Source organism: Bison bison, unplaced genomic scaffold (assembly GCF_000754665.1).
Source record: "Bison bison bison isolate TAMUID 2011002044 unplaced genomic scaffold, Bison_UMD1.0 scf7180017864170, whole genome shotgun sequence".
Taxonomy (NCBI): Eukaryota; Metazoa; Chordata; class Mammalia; order Artiodactyla; family Bovidae; genus Bison; species Bison bison.
In genome coordinates this window covers 812,449-832,854 of record NW_011494742.1, presented here as the reverse complement: position 1 = coordinate 832,854, position 20,406 = coordinate 812,449, and the positions used below count along the sequence as shown (strand labels likewise).

At 42.8% G+C, this 20,406-nt stretch overlaps 1 protein-coding gene across 1 annotated transcript in view; it reads right to left on the bottom strand.

Moving 5' to 3' along the window:
- EPG5 (ectopic P-granules autophagy protein 5 homolog (C. elegans)) overlaps positions 1-20,406 on the bottom strand; it is a 133,103-nt gene that overhangs the window by 67,400 nt on the left and 45,297 nt on the right. Inside the window, exons 18-24 of the mRNA XM_010842036.1 lie at positions 14,073-14,217; positions 13,643-13,840; positions 13,152-13,262; positions 11,900-12,022; positions 10,851-11,017; positions 9,690-9,911; positions 7,756-7,879 (exon numbers count right to left, since the gene is read on the bottom strand). Of these exons, the coding sequence (XP_010840338.1) occupies positions 7,756-7,879; positions 9,690-9,911; positions 10,851-11,017; positions 11,900-12,022; positions 13,152-13,262; positions 13,643-13,840; positions 14,073-14,217 (1,090 nt within the window). The remainder of the gene's footprint in view (positions 1-7,755; positions 7,880-9,689; positions 9,912-10,850; positions 11,018-11,899; positions 12,023-13,151; positions 13,263-13,642; positions 13,841-14,072; positions 14,218-20,406) is intronic.

The window sequence follows — 20,406 nt, the reverse complement described above, 5'->3', positions numbered from 1 at the left end:
TTGGCTTAAAGAAAAGCAGATACTTAAAAATCAAACAATTCTAAGCACAAGAGAAATTTAAATGGATTTCAGATTCATGTAAACTGGGAAATATTAAATTAATATTAAATTAAGTTAGTATTAATTAAATCAGTATTAAATTAGTACTTGGTATTGTTTGTTGATACATATGTGTCACTATTTACAGTGACCAACTGAGACCTCCTTGGTAAATAGCAGGGCTCACATAGGATAATACCAGGAAGCCCTTCCCTATTACCTCAGGCCCTGCCTGCAGCAGAATGTTGGCTGGGATTTTCCCTTTTGGACTAGCCTTGTTACGGATGATCAGAACTCTGCTCCATCCTGCAGCCTCCCCAACCCCAGGGTGTTTTTACAAAACTGGGAGAGCTCCAACTGTGGCCCCAGGAAAAGGAATTGGTATTTCTCTCCCCTGTGCTCTGGCCTCAGGAGAGAAAAAAAATAAGTAGGGAATGGGGGAAAAAAACCTTTTAAAATCATGCAGAAAAACTGAGATTTATGTAAAAGCTAACCTGTAAATGAACTATATTTAACTTACTTGAAAGTAAGTGCTTACAAATTAAATCTAAATACACAGAAAACTGGCCAAGATAAATTTTAGAACCCATGATCCAAGAAATACTCGGTACTGAATTGAGTGAGTGAAGTTGCTCAGTCATGTCCGACTCTGCGATCCCGTGGACTGTAGCCTACCAGGCTCTCCATCCAAGGGACTCTCCAGGCAAGAATACTGGAGTGGGTTGCCATTTCCTTCTCCAGGGGATCTTTCCCACCCAGGGATCGAACTCCGGTCTCCCGCACTGTAGGCAGACGCTTTACCCTCTGAGCCACCATTAGTATCTGCTATTGGAGGTGGCTCAAGCTTGCTGGTTTGATTAATATGATTAATATAGACATTTAGAGCTATAGACATTAGCTTTGTTTGTAGTAATGCTTCCTAAGGCCCACTTGACTTCACACTTCAGGATGTCTGGCTCTAGGTGAGTGATCACCCCCTCATGGTTATCCGGGACATTAAGACCTTTTTTGTATAGTTCTCCTGTGTATCCTTGCCACCTCTTAATATCTTCTGCTTCTGTTAGGTCCATACCATTTCTGTCCTTTATTGTGCCCATCTTTGCAAGAAATGTTTCCTTGGTATCTCTAATTTTCTTGAAAGATCTCTATAGTCTTTCCCATTCTATTGTTTTCCTCTATTTCTTTGCATTGATCACTGAGGAAGGCTTTCTTATCGCTCCTTGCTCTTCTCTGGAACTCTGCATTCAGATGAGTATATCTTTTCTTTTCTCCTTTGCCTTTACTTTCTCTTCTTTTCTCATTTTGCCTCTTTGCATGTCTTTTTCTTGGGGATGGTCTTGATCACTGCCTCCTGAACAATGTTGCAAACCTCCATCCACAGTTCATCAGGCACTCTATCTATCAGCTCTAATCCCTAGAATCTGTTTGTCACTTCCACTGTATAATCATAAGGAATTTGATTTAGGTCATACCCAAATGGTCTAGAGGTTTTCTCTACTTTCTTCAATTTAACTCTGAATTTGGCAATAAGGTCATGATCTGAGCCACAGTCAACTCCAGGTCTTGTTTTTGCTGACTGTGTAGAGCTTCTCCATCTTTGGATGCAAAGAATGTAATCAAACAGATTTCGGTGTTGACCATCTGGTGATGTCCATGTGTAGAGTTGTCTCTTGTGTTGTTGGCAGAGGGTGTTTGCTATGACCAGTGCATTCTCTTAGCAAAACTTTGTTAGCCTTTGTTAGGTTATGTTGTAGGGAAGAGCCAATTCTGACTTCAAGATGTATCTTTTTCTTTGACTTTAACCTTTGTTTTTATAACCACACATAATGACCTGCCTCAGAGAACCCTGCCCCTCTACCTGAGGAGATTAACACACACACACACATATGACTGGCCATTCCAGGAGATATGTGCAAGATAATGGTCTTCACGTCCTCAACTCCTCTCCCACTCTGTCCTATAAAAGAACCAGGCACCCGGACCCTGACAAGATGGTTATTTTGAGACATTAGTCTGCTATCTTCTTCATCTGCTGGCTTTCTGAATAAAGTTGTATTTCTTGCCTCAACATCTCTCTCAGATTCACTGGCCTGTCGTGTGGCAAGCAGAATGAGCTTGGACTCAGTAACAGTTATACTTTTTATGATTTCTATCTGAAAAATTACTAATTTGAATCAGTTTTCCAGCTGTAAGGAGAAATTTCCCTTCAAACTAAATATGACTTACAGCAATTTGGTAAATTATACCTTTATAAGCAGAATTGAAATATTTATCTTTTCTCTGTATCTGCTCTCTCCAGAGACTGGAGACTCTTCGGTTCCCAGCAGCTTTATCAGATAAATTAGGAAGGCTACTGCACTAACAGGTACAGAAATTTCAAGGTATTTTGGGGATCTTGAAAAGGGAGGAATTCACCTAGATCTGGCTGGCAAAATCTGTGGTAAATCCTTGGCATGACTTTCTTAGCCCTGAGATACCTTTTAAGAGGTCAGTCTGAGACTCCTTATAAAAATTTTAACAAGACAAAATGTCTACATGATCAGTTATATAAATCACCAGATCAAGTTTTTGAGACCAGACATATTTTGCAAATTAATTAGTCTTAATTTAATTATATTTGGTAGAAACGAGGGTAATTTTGGAAAGAAAAAGATGCTTCAATGAATGGTAAATTGCAGTTTGTTAACAGAGGTATGTAAGACTCACCTCCCAGACAGTTTCTTGCTATTATGTTATATTAATGTAAAGTTTAATTGAATTATTAAAGGATACTCTAAGTTTGTATCTGAAGCTTACCTCAGTAATCCATCTCTGGATGAACATCAGATGTCCCACAACCTACAATCAGGGGATTATGCATACTGAAAAATACATAATTTAAAGGATAATTTCCAACTTGTATGGAAGGACCCTTACTAACCACTCTTAACTAGCTCATGCACAGTGAATCTGAAGGGAACTGACTCCTGGATTAATTTCCACTCACAAAAGGCCCCTGCAATGCACTGGCCTAAAGAGAGGACAGCTGACCTCAAAATCACCCTTAAAATATTGCTCAGAGGAGAAACTACACTCACACCAGGGTGAGAAGAAGACAACATCAGAAGTAGACAGCTTTCCTAAGATCTCCAATCTGACTTGTACAATCATTTGTAATGTTTTCCTGACTTCTTGGACTTTTGCATGTGAATCAAATGTTTTTCTATCATAGCCATGATAGGCATGATGCTATGCTAGTTTCTAAAATCAATTCAATTGTTGGGTTTGTGGCCAATGACCTGTGTCTAGTACTCTCAGGCTACCTAGATGGATTCTCTACTCCAAGGCTCTAACTGGTTGACTCTTTTGAAATTTATTAAAAAGAAAAAAAAAAAAGATTATAGTCATGTACAGGCCACTACTGTTATTACCAGACTGGATCCTCTCACCTGGCCTATTAGTAACACCTCCTCTGACCTGGCCATAAACCCAGGGTCAGAGAATTTTCATTACTCAAGCTCAACAGAACAGGCAGAATTTCAGCCAAGGAATTAAACCTCTCACAGTTAAGGGATGGATTTAGTTAACACCAAACTATGGTGGTTTAAATTTAAAGGCTCCTCTATGTTGGAAACAATCAAGTCATGTTAAGGATAATCAGCCTAGCAACAGAGGAAACTGGGCTGGGTGTCTTACGGACAATGCCAACATAAAATTTCCCTTAAAGAAAAGGACTGGTACAGAATAGACTAAGTCAAATAACCTAGGATATATGGGGCTACATCTAATTGAAGTTCTTGACTTAAAATTCTTGCTTATGACCTTATTAATTTAGCTATATTGTTTATATATAGATGTATATAGACCGTTTTACAAAATTGTTTCTTATACTACCAAATATGACTTAGCCTCTGATAAAATGATGCATAATTCCATATGGGCTTCCCAGGTGGCTCTCATGGTAAAGAACCCATCTGCTAATTCAGGAGACATAAGAGAAACAGGTTTGATCCCTGGGTTGAGAAGATCCCCTGGAAGAGGGCATGACAACCCACTTCAATATTCTTGCCTGGAGAATCCCATGGACAGAGGAACCTGGTGGGTTACAGTCCACAGGGTTGCAAAGAATCATATATGACTGAGGCGATACAGCACACACATATATGAGATCAATGATTGTAATAGTTGAACTCTAGATATGGGAAAAAGCAATAAAAGGGGATATTTTCCTGGATCATGGGGGTTAGTGGTCTAGAGACTTCTTGGATACTGTTTTATGGCCTAGTCCAGCACACTGAGTGGCCAAATCTCCACCAGACTTGGGAATATCATTCCCAGCACCATGGGGCAAAATGGTCATGAAATGCCCTCACAACATGGTCAAATTTATGACTTGAAGGGGTTCTGCCAATTGAAAACTGCCATCTGCCTCTTCAAGGATTAAGTCAATGCCATGGCAGCCACTGACCTTTAACACCCCCTGAAAGGAATTCAGAGTGGAGATCAGAAATGAGGTACTCTGTGCTCTGAGAAGAACTGGCAGAATAGGCCTTTAGATACTTAGATGTCTTCAGAAGAGTTTATGAAACCAAATTCTTGCATTTTCCCATATCCAGAAAAGCAGTAAATTCATTAACAGTGATAGCTACTTTAACACTGAGGAGGGAAATGCATTTGAAAGTTAAAATGGAGTAAATATGGCAAAACTAGCTGACCACTGTGGATGTGATTTCAGAGGCATTTATCCCTGTATTGTTGCAAACTTGAAATTTCTGAGCTATGTCAGATTCTACCAGGATCTAATAATTCCACCCCCCCAACCCTTCCACAAGATTTTGGCTAAGATTTGAGAGGGTCACATCTGGATCAAGGTTGAATAGAGGCCTTTCCCACCACAGTGTTTGAAAAAGCAACATCAGAGATGACAAAAACCTTACGGACATTATTAAGAAATCTTTTGCCAAGCTATGCTGGAAAACTCATCTAAAACGAGACAGGATCTTGCAAATTGCTCTCTGTATACTGGTGATCCCTAGAACCAGGATAGGATGGAGCCATTATGAAATTACATACAGGAGACCACTCTTAGCTCCTAAGAATAAAAAGAGAAATGTTTCTAACACAGCAGGTAAAATTAAACAGTATGTTCAACAGACTGGACAACTGTTAACAACTATGCATACATTTGTCCTCCACAGGTCTCCCCTTGCCTGGAAACTCCCTTGCATCCCTTCAAAGCAGGAGACCTGGTGCTGCTGAAAGTGTGAAAAAGAGCAATGCCATGGTAGGGATTCTATGCTCCTCTGGATCAAGGAGTATCAGAGAAAATGGAGAATTGATGCCAAGCAGAGCCCTGTGGGTCTCCCGGGCATGGACGCCTTTTTGTCCCCCATTTCTTAAAAGAATCCAGTCACCATGACCTTCTTGAGTTCCAAAGGACAGAACAGTTATTAATCAGAGGAGGAGCAGCCAGAAAGCCACCTGGAATAAGATTAAAGGGACCAGGGAAGCTGATCAAGATTAGGAAACTGGACTACCTAAGACCTTTGTTGTTCAGTCACTAAGTCATGTCTCACTTTTTGCAATCCCATGGACTGCAGGACTCCAGGCTTCCTTGTCCTTCACTATCTTCCAAAGTTTGCTCAAATTCATGTTTATTGAGTTGGTGATGCCATCCAACCATCTCATTCTCTGTCTCTCCCTTCTCCTCCTGCCCTCAATCTTTCCCAATGAGCCAGCTCTTCACATCAGGTGGCCACAGTATTGGAGCTTCAGCTTCAGCATCAGTCCTTCCAATAAATATTCAGGGTTGATTTCCTTTAGGATTGACTGATTTCATATCCTTGCTGTCCAAGGGACTCTCAAGTCTTGTCTAGCACCACAATTCAAAAACATCACTTCTTTGGCATACATGACTACTGGAAAAACCAGAGCTTTGTCTATACGGACTTCTGTCAGCAAAGTGGCATCTCTGCTTTTTAATACGCTGTCTAGGTTTAATACGCTGTCTAGGTTTGTCCAGCATTCTTGCCTGGAGAATCCCAGGGACGGGGGAGCCCGGTGGGCTGCCGTCTCCGGGGTCACACAGTGTCGGACATGACTGAAGTGACTTAGCAGCAGCAGCAGCAGGTTTGTTACAGCTTTTCTTCGAAGGAGCAAGCATCTTTTAATTTCATGGCTGCAGTCACCGTCCACAGTGATTTTGGAGTCCAGGAAAATAAAATCTGTCACTGTTTCTACTTTTTCCCCATCTATTTGCCATGAAGCGATGGGACTGGATGCCATGATCTTAGTTTTTTGAATCTTGAGTTTTAAGACAGCTTTTTTACTCTCCTCTTTCACCCTTATCAGGGGACTCTTTAGTATCTAAGGTTTAATATCTGAAGTTGTTGATATTTCTCCCAGGAATCTTGACTCCAGCTTGTGATTCACCCAGCCCAGCATTTCACATGATGTACTCTGTATATAAGTTAAATTAGCAGGGTGACAATATACAGCCTTGATGTACTCCTTTCCCAATTTTGAACCAGTCCATTGTTCCATGTCTGCTTCTAACTGTTGCTTCTTGACCTGCATACAAGTTTCTCTTTCCATCTCTTTAAGAATTTTCCACAGTTTGCTGTAATCCACACAAAGGCTTTAGCATAGTCAATGAAGAAATAGATGTTTTTCTGGACTCCTTTGCTTTCTCCATGATCCAATGAATATCAGCAATCTGATCTCTACCTTTTCTGAATCCAGCTTGTACATCTGGAATTTCTGAGTTCACGTACTGTTTAAGTCTAGCTTGAAGGATTTTGAACATCACTTTGCTAGCATGTGAAATGAGTGCAACTGTATGGTAGTTTGAACATTCTTTGGCATTTCCCTTCTTTGGGATTGGAATGAAAACTAATCTTTTCCAGCCCTGTGACATTGCTGGGTTTTCCAAGTTTGCTGACGCATTGAGTGCGGCACATTAACAGCATCATCTAAGACCTTGCATACACTCTATCTTGTCAGCAATCCTGCCCTTTTGAAACTGCGGAAGAGAAATCCAAGACTGTTACTGCCTTCATCCTTATCATATACCCCTGCCTGACTACAGAACCTCTCCTTACTCACCAGACAGGAGGGCATAGTTCTTGAGGCCATAACCTACTGTGTTCCCCCTTTGCCTGGCAAAGTAATAAAGCCACTCTTTCTTTCTCCTCCGTAACTCTGTCTCTGTATTTCTGTTTGGCATTGGTGCACAGAGAGCCGAGATTCTGGCAACAAATTGCCTTCAAAAAAATCATTTACAGACTTTCACTTAGGTACAGCGGATAGGAGCCTGCCTGCCAATGCAGGAGACATGGGTTAGATCCCGAGTCCAAGAAGATTCCACATACTGTGGAGCAACTAAGCTCAAGAGCTGCAGAGACGCAACCACTGCAGCCCATGAACCTAGATCCCATGCTCCACAAGGGTAGCCACTGCAATGAGAAGCCTGTACGCCACAGCTAGAGAGTAGCCCCTGCTCACCACAACTGGAAAAAGACTGCAAGGAGAAACAGAGACCCAGCGCAACCAAAAATTAACAAATAAGTGAATAAATTTTTTAAAAGACTCATTTACATACTGAGAAAACCACCAAAAAAAATGACCATCCCAATGAGCCCATTTCCATATCAATAAGTGGTTTTACCATTAAGTTATAAAAGTGACCAATTCAAATTACAATTAGATACGCTAAAAAAGACACTGCTATAGTGTCACCTGCTGATTCTGCATCACTTTTGCTAGCCGGTGAATGTCATAGTGCTTTGGCAGAGAAGGGATATAGGTATCTCCTTTCTGAAAATTTTCATCTTCTAGCCATAATATATACACATTGAAGAGCCTAAAAGAAAAAAAATAATAATCATCATATAAAATACAAAAAGATGTGAAAGCAAATTAAGTCTCTTACATCTCTAGGAACACCAGCACTAAAAGATAAAAGTTTAGAAGCACATAACACAGAAAATGTTTCCATTCCCAAGGCCAGCAAGGGAGAAAGACAGGTCACAAATCATTTAAATATGATGCAATAATAATTGCTAATACAAAAAGTATGAAGAAAGGGCTCTGTGAACTCTATTACAAAAGAGGGTTAAATATAGTACACAGAAAAAATAACCGGAGAAGGTGACTTTAACACAGATCAAGGATCTGAATTTGGAGTTTTTCTCTCCTAGGCAATCCAGTCACAGTGAGTGTTGGTGCTTGGAAAAGTGTAAATCACATTCAAATAAACACATTTGCCATCTTTCAGAGAAAACATTAAAAGCCATTTTAAAACATATGCTTCGGAAGACTCTGCCAGCTTTAGGCTAAATGACAATTTCCTGCCTCAAGGAATCACAAATAGAGCCCACAGCATGTTTGCATCCTGTTCCCATGAAGAAATAAGAAAAGAGCTAAAAACAGGAAAAAGAAAAAAAAATTCTCAATTTTCCAGTAAATTTTTTTTTTAATTTAATGATGCTCCCTTTGTTTTTATTTTTTGGTTTTATAAGGAACACAGTCCATTTAGTTCAGACCACTGGTATTTTAAGCAGCTGTTTGCAGCAACAGGTACCAGAGTTGTCTACAGCACACATATTACACACCAAGTACCAGGTGGAGACCAGAAGGTAGTGCGGCTGCGCTTTACGCAACAAAGTGGAAAAATACCACCTTCACCCCGACAGCAGCCTCTAGGAAGAGACGCAGGGACACGGCTTTGAGGTTCTTAAACGGGAAAGGCTGGGACAGAGCTCTCATTCAGCTTCTGCCTGGGCTATATACCTACTTCACAACATGCCAGCAGGCAAAAGGGGACATTAAAGACTTTCTTAGCTGATCTAAATGTTCAAAGATAAAGCCTTCCCACTGGTTAAACCCAGCAAAAAGAAATTTTCTTTCAAGCGCGAAAGAGGCAGGGAGAAGTTATTCTAGAGGCAGAGAGAAGCCCTAAGGCTTTGAGGTCAATCAAGCCTAAAATCTGAAAACTGGGCTGAAACTCTGAGTTTCCTCACTGAGACTTTTGTATTCATTTTGCATTGAGGTCATTATTAAGAGTTATTTTTATTAAGTCATATTTATAAGATTAATATCTGGTTTACATCAAGCTTACAAATGAAAGGTAGAAGAACAGTGTGAAGGGGACAGACTCACCTCTGAGTTCTTAACCCTTTACAGTGTGTGCAAACACTGAGTCTATTTTTCAGAAGCAGTTTTGGAAGATTATGAATCTACTGCACCCCAGGTCGATCCCAGAATCCCCTAGAGGGTCTATGAACCCCATTTAAAGGACTCTGCCTGGGGCATTTATTTCTTTTAGAGAACTATCCTAGCAGACTACACTAGTAGTTAACTTGCTATGATCACTTGTTTCGGTTTGCTTCTGTTACTAAATAAAGAAAGAAAAGAGGTCACCAGCCCTCCAGTTTAGACGTGTTCACTCAGACTCCAGGCACTTCACAGAGGTACACCCAAATTGCTGATTCACTTCTCATAAGAAACACGAGAGAGAAACATTACAAGATACAAACCTATAGTCAAAACCACCTTCTGTAGTCAGTCTAACAGGTTAAGAGCAGTTGTAACACAAATCAACAATCCAGCACAAGTATCCAAGTACCTGTGCTACAAACAACAACACAAATGGTTAAACAGCCATGCCTCACCTCACAAGCTCTGTGTGCAGTTCTGGTGAAGTCAGGTAAGCAAGGGCGCCAGCCTGGCTCGCTGGCGGCCCTTCACTGCCCTCTGCTGGAACGCGGAGGGCCTTGCTTGCAGCGTGGTGGAAGTCGGCCACCTCTGTCAGGCGCCTCTTCATTTCTTTCAACAAACTGATATGTGCAGGGCTTTGAAAAAACCTCCTTCCAATACAACCATCTATAGGTAACCTTAAAAAACGCAAGCAAAGAGCACACTAGGATCAACACAAGATGCTCTATGTGACACATTACAGTCCATTAACAACCCATTTTATTAATACATATCATTTTTACCTCAATGGTTATAATGAGGCTCCACCAATACAATGCATACAAAAGCAGTTTTTAAAAGAATGAAATCCTATGCAAATTCAAGATACTGTCACCACTTAGAGGTACAAAAGTGATTAAAGACAGAACCTCTTCTTGAACTTGCAATCAGTTGAGAACAGAAGTGATGAAGAATCACCATCTGTATGTTTCAAAGAGGGTGAGTTAAGGGAATGCGAGTGAAGCAGAAACACTGAGCTGGAGCCAGACAGCAATGGTCACCCCAGGCAAGTCCTGGCCTTTGTCCATACCTGCATTACTGTGGGGGCATGAGTGGTAAAGAACCTGCCTCCCAATGCAGGAGATGCAAGAGCCGTGGATTTGATCCCTGGGTCGGGAAGATCCCCTGGAGAAGGGCATGGCAACTTACTCCAGTGTTCTTGTCTGGAGAATCCTATGGACAGAGGAGCCTGGGAGGGTACAGTCCATGGGGTCGCAAAGAGTTGGGCATGACTGAAGCGACTTAGCACACACATACTAGCAACATAGGTCCCTTCGAACAAGCCCCACCATGGCCACACAAGCAGCCTCAGTGTGGGACTCCAGAGGCTCTCTGATAAACTCCGAACAGTTTCAGGGTGTTGTCTTCACCAAACTGGGTATGGGGGATGATGAAGCGAGAGCTGCCCCAAGATACCCTGAACTCAGAAAAGGTCCAGTCTAACAAATGTGAAACAGGAAAGGAGGGAGGCTCTGAGCCAGGGAATGACTCTCATTCCTGTGTCACAGTGTGAGAACACAGAGCAGCAGAGCAGGGCAAAGGCAGGAACCGATTCCCTACCACACTGGATACCATACCCATACTGCGGTCCTGGGCGGTGGAGATACAGGAGGAAGAACTTCTGCCAAATGAGAGGCAGAAGAGGATGGTCAGAAGGCGTGAGGAGAGCCTGCTGGGCCCAGCGATAGATCAGCAGCCTCTGGAGGGACGGGACGATGGGGAGCTTCAGCTGAGCCTGGGCTTTCTACAAAAGAGACGGGCTTTGAGCAACCATGTAATGATCACATCTGCAAACGGTCTGCTCTTCCTAAGTGACTCAAATAAAATGCTAACCATTGTGTTTTCGATTCGATACGGAAAAAAAGAAAAGTCATATAAACCTTACTTTTCCAACCCTCTAGCTAACACTTAAACATTTAACAGAAAAAAGGGGCAGCCTTTTTTCTGTTAAAATTTCACAAACCCCAGAACTGGACTGAGTCCTAAGCATCACTGAGTCTAATCTCATTTCCATGCCTTTCCATTCCTTTCTATGTAAAACACTATAGTGCGAGAATAATATGAAAGCTAAAGTAAATTTTACAAACTTTATCAACGTCTTGAAAACTTAGATTTTAAATGGATGTTCAAGAATGAGAAATACCTTGACAGGCTCTGAAATCCAAAAGCACAGTCTACACTACAGGACCCTAAAATAGAAGGTCTTTAATTCTAAAGACTCATTCCAGTTTTTCTCACACTTAAGCGAGCCTAAGGATCAGCTAGGGAGTTTCTAAAAATAAATTCCTTGTCCCACTCCAGATTCAGAATGTCAGAAGTTGGGGTCCAGGAATCAGATTCTTAACAAGCTCTCTAGGGGATTCTGATGCTCTAAAACAAAGGCAATCCCATTCATACATGCAGTGGACACAGCCTCAAATTATAAAAGTTGTGACTCTTGATGTTACATAAACCTCAGGAAGGAAATATACACTTCAATTCACCATGTTGAGCATTAAACAGTTATTGTGCTTCCCAAACATTCCCAACAAAAGAAAACACAGAAGTCCAAAAGCTACAGGTGAACCCATGAGCATCAAAGCGTGAACCACCTTCTACCCCTCAAATGCAGAACTGTTATTTGCACCTTCAGAGCTTGGTCGGGGGTAAATGCAGAGTTTATAACCAATTCCCCTTCAACAACTCTTCGGAGTTGGGAGTCCTCTTCAAAGATGGATTCCATGTTCAGGACTGTCCATGCAAACCAGACCTGCAAGGATACCAGGCAAACATGAGGGGAACGAGCTCCAGTTCAGACAGGAACACACACCCCAATACTCCACAGACTAACACCTTTGCTATCACAGATTTCAATCAACACATTTATAGTTTCTAGAATTAACAGTCTACACTACAGGACCCTAAAATAGAAAGTCTTTAATTCTATTTCTACTTGTACAACAGATATAAATTTATATAAAATAGGCTATTGAAAAACATTAAATTCCTTTGGAAAAGCTATTTTAGTAATTGCCCTTAAGATGTTTTCCATTCACCAGGGGAGACAAGACTAATATGTAAGTAACCAAAATGTAAAGTGACAAGTGTGAGTGTTGAATCAGAGGTCATGCGCTATGGGAAACTAGAGAAGGGAGGTGGGATCAGAGAAGATAAATGTATCAGACAAGGAGGCAGAGAGGAAGGCATGTCTGATAAGACAATCAGCTCAGCAAAAGATGGAAATGCCAGAGATATATGCAGATAGCAACATGGAGTTTGCCTCAGCTGGATCCCAAGAGGTATGAGGAAGAGCAGGAGTAAGACTGTGACAGGAAGTTGAAGAATGCTCCTACTGAGTTAAGTGATAAAACAAAGACAGAATCGGACACACAGAGTCCAAGAGGTGGTAATAATGATAAAAACAATGTGGTGAATTAAATGATGATAACAATAAAAACAACCAACACCTAGTAACAACATGACATCATTTGACTGTTGAGGACTCTGAGGACAAACAGTAAGCCAGTTTCCAAGGCACAGGGCTAGCAAATGGCACAACCGAGGCTGAGTCCCGGGCAGTCTGGCTCCAGCATCTTAACCCTTCTGTCCTGCTGCTGGGCAAGCTCTGCAGTCAGGCAGCTGGAGTTTTGATAACAAGCTATCTGATCCTAAGCCAGCCACTTGACTCTGATAAACCTCAGTTAATGCCCCTGTGAAACAGGAATAGCAACAGAACAACCTCAACAGAGGGCTACTGTGAGGATTAAATGAAAAGCATTCTTATGTGTAGTAAGTGCTGAATAGATGTTAGATATTTTAGGCTGTTAGTAATGTAGGTAAGGATAATAACAATACTAGAGTATACAGAGATAACAAGTGATCCACAGCAGGTTGCCTACCTGAGTGGGCGTGGCCAAGCCCTCCACAAAGGAAGGAGTGATGTTGCCTGCCAGGATCCAGCTCACCAAAGAGGAGAGCAGACTCCGGTCACAGTGGTAGCCCAAGGCATTCTACACCAGGGAGAGCATATGGAGCAAAGAGAGGCGGCTTTTAAAAAACAGAACCAACGAGCTTTTCAAGAGTACAGCAATTATCTTATGCCAGTGGACAATTCAGGTAAGATACAGAGTTCAGTAATTAGTCTACCAGCAGTGATAATCCCACATCATAGGCAAATGTAATGAATGAGCAGGGCTCCTCCTAGGGTGTCCTTCTTTGGCTTTATAAGGATCCATGCTAGCAGACCATGGTTTCTGGATAAGACACCATTAAGGCAGGGCTTTAAAAAGGCAGTGGGCACAGAGCAGCACTGAGAAGGATACATGTGGGGAGCCTCCTTAGAAGGTTACTTTCTAGCTGATGACAAAGATAAATTCCACAACAGCTTTACCTTATGTTGCTGGTAGAGCAATTTCTGCACACAGTCTTCTTGCCTCAACTGAAAAGCTGTTTTACACAAATGGTCCATGAGGAAGAGGATGGGTTGTTCCCGGTACCAAAGATGTTGGCTTATGAGAGCCTGAACCCAGAACTCCAATACAGCTACCGGGCCCACCTCATTGGGCTGAGTGCTTACAGAAATGTGGGCCTATGGAGAAAGGACTCAGGTGATGACAAAAATAATAACCAGCCTCCCACCCTTAAAACACAAATACAATAACATCTAGCTCCACTACAAAACCCAGATCTGCTGCCTTCCTTGGCCAAAAGCACTGTGCCAAGGGTTCTGAAATGACCGAAACACACAGACGTGCTAGCACCAGGAGCATCTGATTAGGAAGGCAGGCGAGGGTACATTTAGGGGCTGGTGGGACCCTGACCTGAATCATGCTGTTGAGAAGCTTCACATTGTCCCCGTGGCTGGCCCCTGTCAGGTGCTGCGCCACCTTGTGGGTGACCTGCTGCGTGACACCCTGGGGGACACCGCTGTCCAAGTGCAGGAACAGGAGGAGGTGCGACAGAAACCTGCGGAGCACACAGGGCAACTCGTTACCTCCGGTTCGGAAGCCAACAGAATCTCCAGTGGCTAACTACTGATGAGAAACCGGAAAACACTGACATGGTCCCATCTTTAGACTAAAGCTCTATTCAGGGATTCTGATAAAAACCTTCAGGAATTTCAGAAGAATCAAGTTTTCCAGTTTGACATGGGTTAAATCTACCCACCTATAAGCGTGCAGTGAACAGGTCTAGGACACATAAACCTATGCAAGTTAAAGAGCATTAGAGGGAAAACACCCAAAGCACCACTCCATCCCCCTTCCCACTCCCACTGACAAAAGCAGAGATGTCTGCAGAATCACCCTGCAATCTTTCACTGGGTGTCAATTTCACACAAGGTGGCGTATCGGCCACTGGGCAGCGGGGGTGGGGGATGTATGTGTGTGCAGGTATCATAATTCAGTTACAGACCCGTTTCCTGGGTGCGCCAGGTTGCATCCTCACCTAGGGCCTTTGCCTCTGCTGGGTTTTCTATCTGAAACACTTCCCCCACACCTTACCTGACAAAGTCCTACGCGGCCCTCACCTCTCATCTGCAATGTCCCCTCCTCAGAGGAGACTTCCTGACCCCCTCCCTGCACCTAAAACATGTCTGACCCATTAACCTCTCCCACAGCACCACTGTTTCCCTTCATGGCTCTTAGAACTGGGAACTGCACCCTGAGGATGTGATAACTTCCTGTGTGTCTGCAATGCCCGGCCTGCGTGCAGATGGTGGCAGTGCAGAGGTTACTGCTGAGTGAGGGAGCGTCCCACTTCACAGCTGGCACGATGCAGGCCAAACTCCACTCGAGTGGAAAAGAAAAGCTGTGACAGGCCCGGCACAATGCAGCCCTGTAAGAGTTTGGAGAGCAGAGCTCGTGTGAGCATTCGAGGGCAGAGATACAGAGGTGTGAGCACTGGAAACGGAGCCTAGGATTCACCTTCACTCAAAACTCAGCATTGGGAGGGAGGGCGGCAGAATAGACCATTCAATCTAATTTTAAACTCCCCAAATCACAAAAACCTAAAGGCAATTTATTAAAATTTTTCCAAGCAGGCATCAAACCTCCAGTGTATCACTTAATCCTTACACTCAGCCTGTTTGAGAAAGAATATTATCTCATCAAACAAATAAAGAATGGAGGCTCTGACAGTGAAGGAACTCACCTGTCCACATGAGAGTGATGGGGTGAGGATACGCCTCGCACATGAGCACCCTGAAAGCCACGTGCTAACCAGAACACGAGTGGCCTCAGACCTGCCCGGCGCCTAGAATGCTGGTTTCACAAAAAACAGGTCCCAAGTTCCTAATGCATTCTTTCTAAGGCAGAATATCTGGGGGAGGAGCTGGGATTCCATACTTAATAAGCTCTCGGTTAAGTCTCATCCCCGCAAGTCTGTGACACGCTGTTGAAATGACACCCAATGGGAAAACTGTAGTGTCCCCCTCGTGCCTCTAGACACACCGCCTGCCCCTGCCATCAGGCCTCCTCATCGGGCCTCACCTCCGCCTTCCTCACTCTTCCAAAGGCCCCAGCCAGATGGCCTCCTCCCAGCTCCCTCCTGCCACGCTCCTCCCCAGCCTGGCCTTGTCCAGCCCCTCCTATCACCCCCACGGATACTGAAAAAGCCAGGTTCTCTCCACTGGCCTACAGGCACTCCAAAGCTCAATTAGAAACCCACCTCTTCCACAAAGTCGTATCTGTGGGCCACCTGTTGTTTCTGTTCGCCAAGTAGCCTGTCTCACTTCTAGTAACACCACCTCTCGTCAGGGGAACTGTCCTTGCTCCACACCAGAGTTGTGGGAGGGAGGGACTTTCAATACAGGATCCCTGTACACCATCCTCCCAGGACTGGGCAAACCCACGGACACAGCAACAGGCACAGGGAGAGCAAATGAGTCAGACCAATCGGGAATCGTTATAAGGAATAATGATAAAGAAAAACATTTGCCTTTGCCTAGTTCTCTCTGTGGCCATGTAGTTTCACTCCCCTAGAGAAAGTACACCTGCAAGAGAAGGCCTGAAAGAGACAGAAGCAGGGCCAAGGGACCTGGGAGGGCAGACACACACAGAGAAGCACTAACCCGCCGCCTCTCAGCTTTGCAACTACTGCCATGTCGGGACGGCTAGTTACCGGGAAGGGCTCTCCTGTGCACTGTGGAATGTTTAATACCACCTCTGGCCTCTATCCACCAGGTATCGGTAGCAGCTTTCCTCAATCGTCCCCTAAATCCCCTTCTCCCAACCACCTGCCCTACCTGCTCCACTCCCAACCAGGCTGTGACAACAAAAATGATCTCTTGTTGTTTAGTCACTAAGCTGTGTCCGCTCCTTGCAATCCCATGGACTGTAGCCCTCCAGGCTCCCCCAACCATGGGATTTCCCAGGCAAGAATATTGGAATGGGTTTCCTCCTCCAGGGGATCTTCCCAACCCAGGGATGGAAGGCACAGCTCCTGCACTGCAGGCAGATTCTTTACCGCTGAGCCACACTCATCTCTAGACAACATCAAGTGTCCCCTGAGGGTCAAAACTCCACAAGTTGAGAACCACCACTTCAGAATGAATGACCTGATGTTATCATGAGCCTTGTTTCCTAATCACAGGAGCCAATACAGTCCTTCCTGGAAACGGGTATGTACTGGATTCTCACCATGTGCAACTAAGAATCTTAATTCATACTCATCCTTAATTCTTTTCCTCCCTAAGCAGCTATTTTTTACCATGATTCCATATACTTTTGCCATATATAGACTAGCCTTAAACCCACAGGGGTATGGGTATTAATGCTCCCATGCACTTAAAAATTGACGTATAACTTTTGACTGCCCCCAAAACTTAACTATTAATAGCTTACTGCTGACCAGAAGCCTTACCAACAACATGAACAGTCAATTAACACTTATTTTATGCTGTATGTATTATATACTATATTCTTATCATAAAGTAAGTTAAAGAAAATGTTATGAAAATCATTAGGAAGAGAAAATACATTTACACTGATACTGTAAGCTTACATCATCTGTTTACAAGGCGAACCATCTGTCAGCACCTACATCAATACTGCCTTATATGCTATAAAATCCTGTAGATGCTACACCTATTAACACCAAACAAAAATGAAAAGACAGTGTGAAAATTCACATTGACTTAACAGGTATAATAACAATTCATGCATTAATAATAAAGAAGCAGCAATATGACTGTTTTATGGTAGCCTAGTATAATCAATATGACAGTTTCAAAATTATCTAGCCTGTATACTAATGAATGATTTGTTATAAAAAATTTAATCACAGAGAGTATGACAGTCATATTCATAATACAGTACTGTAAACGTTACATTAAGAACCACTTATCTGTGATAACAGGTAGATACACCATTTCTCCAATTATGAGAGAGAAGCATAATGTACAGTAGTGTAATTCTTTGAAAGCAAAGGTATACAACAGTAAGAAAACTAACACATTACTAATCTTATATTAAATGTCACTCACCTCATGCCTATGCAAGGAGAGGTTATTCATTTTAACACTAGTCTTGCACGGCGCATACTACATGATGAATACTTAGCTGATGAGGATGATGAATGAAAACGTCTCATACAGTTCCTGCCATACAGTTGTCAGATTTTCACACAAAGACACACACATGCCCAACAGGTAAGTTTATCAGTGTAGAGCATTACGACTATTTACTGTTCATTAAGTGGAAGTGGATCATCATAAAAGTCTTTATCTTCATTATCGTCACACTGAGCAGGCTGAGGAGGAGGAAAAGGAGGGGTCGGTCTTGCTGTCTCAGGGGTGGCAGAGGCAGAGGAAGTAGAGCAGGTGGAAGGGGAAGAGGAGAGGCAGGCACACTCAGCGTAACTTTAGAGAAATACACTAAAATTTCTGACTTCTTTGCTTTTTCATTTCTTCCAAAATATTTCTATATAGTATCAGTCCTCCTTCCCCATTTGCTTTAATTCAGAGCCTGATTCATAGAAGGGTTCGTGTGTAAGAGGTCATGATCAGTCTTCAGAGATCGGAACCTTCTGCCAAACTGTCCACTGTTAACTGTTTTCTGGCACTGCTTCTTCCTCATCATCCGGTACTGGCTCAGAAGCACCCATGTCAGTCAAGTCATCTTCTGTTAACTCTTCTGGAATGGTGTCTATTAGCTCTTGAATTTCTGCAAGATCCATTTCTTGAAACCCTTCCCCCACCCCCAGCCCCACCTTCTTTGCCATATCCACAATCCCTTTCATGATTTCCTTGACTGTCTCTGTCATAAATCATGAAGTCATGCACAACCTCTGAACACACTTTTCTCCAACAGGAATTTATTGTTTTGGGCTGATGGCTTTCAGGGTTTTTTTCCTTTCTTTTTTAATGTTTGTTTATTTGGCTGCGCTAGGTTATCAGTTGAGGCATGTGGGATCTTTAGCTGTAACATGTGAACTCTTAGTTGCAGCATGTGGGATCTGTTTCCCTGAATAGGAATCGAACCTGGGCCCCCTGCATTGGGAGCACAAAGTCTTAGCCAGTGAAACATCAAGGAAGTTCCTTTTCATGCTTGTTTCTATAACAACAATGGCATCTTAAATGGCATAATCCTTCCAGATTTTCATGATTTTCTTTCTACTAGGGTTCTCTTCCATAGCGTTGACAACTATTTCCATAAAGTACTATGTATAATGAGCCTTAAAGGTCCTTATGACCTCCTAATATACAAACTGAATTAGAGATGGTATGTTTGAGGGCAAACAGATCACTACTATGCCTTCAGTGTTGAACTCATGAGGTTCTGTATGTTCAGCATCAAAAAAAGTTCAAAAAGGAGTCCTTTACTGTCAAGGCAGACAAAGTTTGAAGGAACTAATCAAGAAAAAGGGTTCTCTCTACCCAGGCCTTCTTGTACAACCAAAAGACTGGGAGCTAGTGTTTATCTTTTCCCTTCAAGGCTCGGGGGTCAACAGGTTTACAGATAAGGGCAGTCTTGACGGTAATCCCAATTGCATTTACACAAAACAGCAGAATTACCATATCCCTTCCTGCCTTCAATCCTGATGCCTGTTTCCCTTCCTTCCTTGCTAACAAATGTCCTTTGTAGCATTTTTTTTCCAGAATAGGGCATTTCAACTGCATTAAAAACCTGTTCAGGCAGAGATCCTTTCTCCTCAATGATATTTGTAATGGCATCTGGGAACTCGTCTGCTGCCTCAGTCGACAGAAGCTGCTTCTCCTGTTATCTTGACGTTTTAAAGCCAAACTACTTTCTAAAATTATCAAACCATCTTCTGCTGGAACTGAATTCTCCAGCTTTAGCGGCTTCACCTTCCTTTTGCTTTAAGTTGTCATATAACAACTTTGACTTTTCCCTAATCACATTAGGACCTATATGTATGTCTTTCTTAGAGCCATCCTGTGCTCAAATAAAAGCTGTACTTTCAATGAGATAAAAAGGCGTTTCACAAAAAGTGCAATGTTTCAGCACCTGCTGGTAGAGCTGCAGTGACAGCTTCATGAATTTCCTTTTCTTTCTTTTTACAATGGTCCCTACACCCGATTCATTTATCTTGAAATGACAGGCAATGCAGCTGCAGACCTCAATCCATGGTACATATCAAGCAATTCAACTTTTTCTTGTAACGCAATGACTTTTCTCTGCTTCTTGGGAGCACTTTCAAAATCATTAGAGGTCCCCTGGTGTTATTTAAGGCTTACAAATACTGCACTAAACACAATGAAAACGATTCGAGAACTGGTCACTTTTTACTGTGATGCACCATTTACTGGAGAAACAACTGCTCACTTGGGAGATGATCAGCGTCACACTGCGTGTCAGGTGGATACTCACTTGAGCGCACCCTGAGAGCAACAGGCGCGTGCGTGCATGCTCAGTCATGCCTAACTCTTTGCGACCCCATGGACTGTAGCCCTCTAGGCTCTTCTGTCCATGGGATTTTTCCAGGCAAGAATACTAAGGTGGGTTGCCATTTCCTCCTCCAGGGAATCTTCCCCACCCAGGGATTGAACCCACATCTCCTGTGTCTTCTGCGTTGCAGATGGATTCTTTACCTCAAAGCCATCTGGAAGTCCAACAGGAGCTGGCTACAAAATTATTACAGCAGTACAGAATGTACTAGTTAATTTATGCAGCTATAAATTAATACTGTATCTTT